This window comes from Rhagoletis pomonella, unplaced genomic scaffold (genome assembly GCF_013731165.1).
Source record: "Rhagoletis pomonella isolate Grant_MI unplaced genomic scaffold, Rhpom_1.0 Rhpom_scaffold_00003, whole genome shotgun sequence".
NCBI lineage: Eukaryota > Metazoa > Arthropoda > Insecta > Diptera > Tephritidae > Rhagoletis > Rhagoletis pomonella.
The window spans coordinates 46,880,968-46,884,529 of NW_023458557.1; the positions used below are offsets into that span (position 1 = coordinate 46,880,968).

Consider the following 3,562-nt stretch of genomic DNA (forward strand, 5'->3'; position numbering starts at 1 on the left):
AATCCCTCTCGCAAGTTATTCAAGCTCTCAATTCGGCAGGCTTCCCACTGAAAAAAATAACAGCCAACCATCCTGAAATTTTTAAAAATATCAATGCGGATGATTTGCTTGATACTCATTTTCTCGAATTTGAGAAAGCAAGCACCACAAAAACTTTAGGAATTCAATGGAACGCGCTCTCAGATACCTTCTCGTATACCATTGATTCCATTCCAGCGTTATCCGCTAGCACAAAGCGACAAATTCTCTCTTCTGTCGCGAGACTTTTTGATCCCGCAGGATGGCTTACGCCGATAATGATGCAAGCCAAAATACTCCTACAAGAGCTATGGCTTGACGGAACTGATTGGGATGACCAGGTCAAACCCCTCCGTTTGATAAAATGGATGCAATTTGCAAACAACCTCCAAGCAATCTCGGGCATCCAAATACCTCGATGGGTCAGATATATCCCCGACCAACAGGTCGAATTGCATGGCTTCTGCGATGCTTCCGAAAAGGCGTACTGCGCCACCATCTATCTTCGAACCACGGATGGCCCCAATATCTCTTCTCACCTTTCGGTTGCCAAAGGCAAAGTTGCGCCGCTTCGAACGACAAGCTTACCACGGCTTGAATTATGCGGCGCCCTTCTCCTAGCAAAACTAGTCGCAGTGGTCCAATCTCATCTCGGCCTCTTTAAGCGGAAATTAATCCTGTGGTCCGATTCCGAGATTGTTGTTAGCCTGGCTAGAAAAGCCTCCTCACATGTGGAAGACCTTTGTCTCCAATCGTACCGCGCAAATAATTGATCTGGCCGGAAACGCCACTTGGCGGCATGTACGCAGTCGAGACAACCCCGCTGACATGGGCACCAGTGGATGCAAACCTCTTGACTTGGCAGCTTCGTCCCTTTGGTGGAATGGCCCAGACTGGCTAGCAAGCCCCCCCCCGGAAAACGCAGCTCACTGCTCACTCTCAACTTATTTCTTGACAAGACTGAGCTCCTCCGCGTCAATGGTCGACTAGCTCATTCCACATTGAGCTACAATTAGCGACATCCACTCATAATACCTGACAAATCTCGCTTTGCTGCTCTGTATATTCGCTTCATACATGAATTACTTCTGCATGCGGAGTCGCGTCTCATGCAACAAGTTATTAGGCAGGAATTTTATATCCCCCGGCTCAAACCGCTCATCAAAAAATGCATTTTCCAATGTAAACCTTGTACTGTCCACAAGCAGCAAATGCGTTCGCAAATAATGGCAGCCCTGCCCCCTGAGCGGTGCACATACGCTTCACCTTTCACCATTACCGGAGTCGATTTTGCTGGACCTTTTAACATAAAGGCCTCATTGCTAAGATCGCACACCCTTGTGAAAAGCTATGTGACTGTCTTTGTATGTTTCTCTACAAAGGCCGTTCACCTTAAGCTGTGCTCCGACCTCACCACTGATGCGTTTCTCGCCGCGTTTGCTCGCTTCATAGGGCGTCGTGGTTACCCCTCTCGAATGATGAGTGATAACGGCCGGACCTTTATCGGAGCTAAACGAGCTACCGAACGAGAATTCTCCACTTTTCTCAAGCAAGTGTCTAATAGTGTGATTGCAAAGTACTCCCCACAAGGCATCGATTGGAAGTTTATTCCCCCAAGTGCTCCTCACATGGGCGGTTTGTGGGAATCCGCAGTGAAAAGTTTTAAAATGCATCTCAAAAAAACTGCCGGATCTCACAAATTTACGTTCGAGGAATTCGCCACCCTACTCATAAGGATTGAAGCTGTGCTAAACTCTCGGCACATCTCGCCATTCTCCCAGGATCCCACAGATTTTACGGCCCTCACTCCTGGGCACTTTCTAAGGGGAGCGCCGTTGCTATCGCTTCCCGAAGTGAATCACGAAAATCTGTCCCTCTTAAATCGATGGGAAAAAATTAAGGTTCTACATCACCAGTTCAGCCGACGCTGGAAGGCGGATTACCTTAAGGATCTGCATAAGCGATATCGATGGAAGGACACTACAACTGAACCAAAGGTAGGAGAGTGTGTTCTTATCAATGACGACACGCTACCTCCAACCGAATGGCGTCTGGGACGCATTGAGAAGGCGCATCCTGGCTCAGATGGGCACATTCGTGTTGTTGACGTTCGCACTCAATCCGGCATCCTCACTCGAGCGATTGTGAAGCTATGTTTCCTCCCTTCGTCGGATGTCCAATGTTCTCTTGTAGAAACCGAGTAAATATCATAAATAGCATTCGCAACCTTTTAGACTCATCGATGCGTTTCCAGTAGGTTCTCTAAGCCCGCTTTGTATCCCATCCCTAATCTTCGGCTCAAAGTAAGCTCCTCAATTTATACACAAGTGTGCTACTTGAATCACTTACCCATAAAACAAAAAAAACCCCTAAAACACGAAAATCACAAAATCAAATACACTCAATCCTGCACCCATTCTCATGCATATCACTAATACCTTATGCAAACGCTTCTTTGCAGATGGAAATTGACAATGCTCCGCAGCCTGCCCCGCGCAAGTTTGTGCGATCCAGCGTGGTATTGACGCCCAGCGCCGCAGCAGAAAACGACTCTGCAACACGCAAACAACAGCAGGAGGATTAGCAAAAATGCCGTGTTTGTGTTCGCCGCCACCCGCTCCGCTTGTGTCCCATATTTTAAAGGATGCAGCCGCAACAAAGATACTTATTGGCGCGGGCTCATCACTTCTGCACGAATTGCCTCGCATTGTCGCACGCTACCGGCGAGTGCACCTCCGTGGCCAGATGCAGATTCTGCGATTTACGCCATCACTCGCTACTCCACCGTAAAGTACCGCAGTCAGTCAACCGCAAAGCATCGCAGGCAGTCCCGAAGGAAGTTCAGCGGAAACAGAAAAATCCGCAAGGGCACACAACGCCTCGTCGTACCAGTGATCATGCGTCTCACCGTCATCGTCCAGCTCGTGTAGAAAACCGCGCGGTCAAATATACCACGCACGGATTGCGCACTGCAGCGTAAAGAGGGAAGATCAGCCGGCGGTTGGTTCATGAAGCCCTAAGTGCACTTAAGGAATTGGAAGAGACACTAGCCGCTTAGCGCGCCTAGGGCCGCGACGATGTTCAAACGACTACTGCCGATTGAGTTTTGTAAACTTTAAATCATAGAACTATATCCGTATAGAGCATTTGTTATGTCACATTCCTCATCTTGTAACTTTAACTAAATATTCATGAATTAATCCATTTATTATCAAACATTACTCATTTTTTGCTATGTGAATACCTGAATTGTTGTAGTACAAATGTAAGTTTGCGCAAACACTTTGAATTGTATAACACTTATGTGAATTTCATTAGTTATTGGCAACCCTCGATCGGCAGTTTGACAGATATCATAGATAAACATATTTGTCTAGTCTTGCATTTTTTCTTATTATTATTCATTTTGATCTCGTTAATATCGCTCGCGTTTATACATTGTGCCTTAATATCAGTAAATCTCTTTATAAGTCTTCTTATTCTCACACTCGCGCAAAAATCGTGAAGCAGTTTTATCTGGAAGCGTAAAGTTACTCGCGTTTAG

At 46.6% G+C, this 3,562-nt stretch overlaps 1 protein-coding gene across 1 annotated transcript in view; it reads left to right on the forward strand.

Moving 5' to 3' along the window:
* LOC118736259 overlaps window positions 1-2,602 on the forward strand; it is an 8,429-nt gene extending 5,827 nt beyond the window's left edge. The window contains exon 4 of the mRNA XM_036466354.1: window positions 2,480-2,602. Within this exon, the coding sequence (XP_036322247.1) occupies window positions 2,480-2,602 (123 nt within the window). The remainder of the gene's footprint in view (window positions 1-2,479) is intronic.
* Window positions 2,603-3,562: the final 960 nt, after the last annotated feature.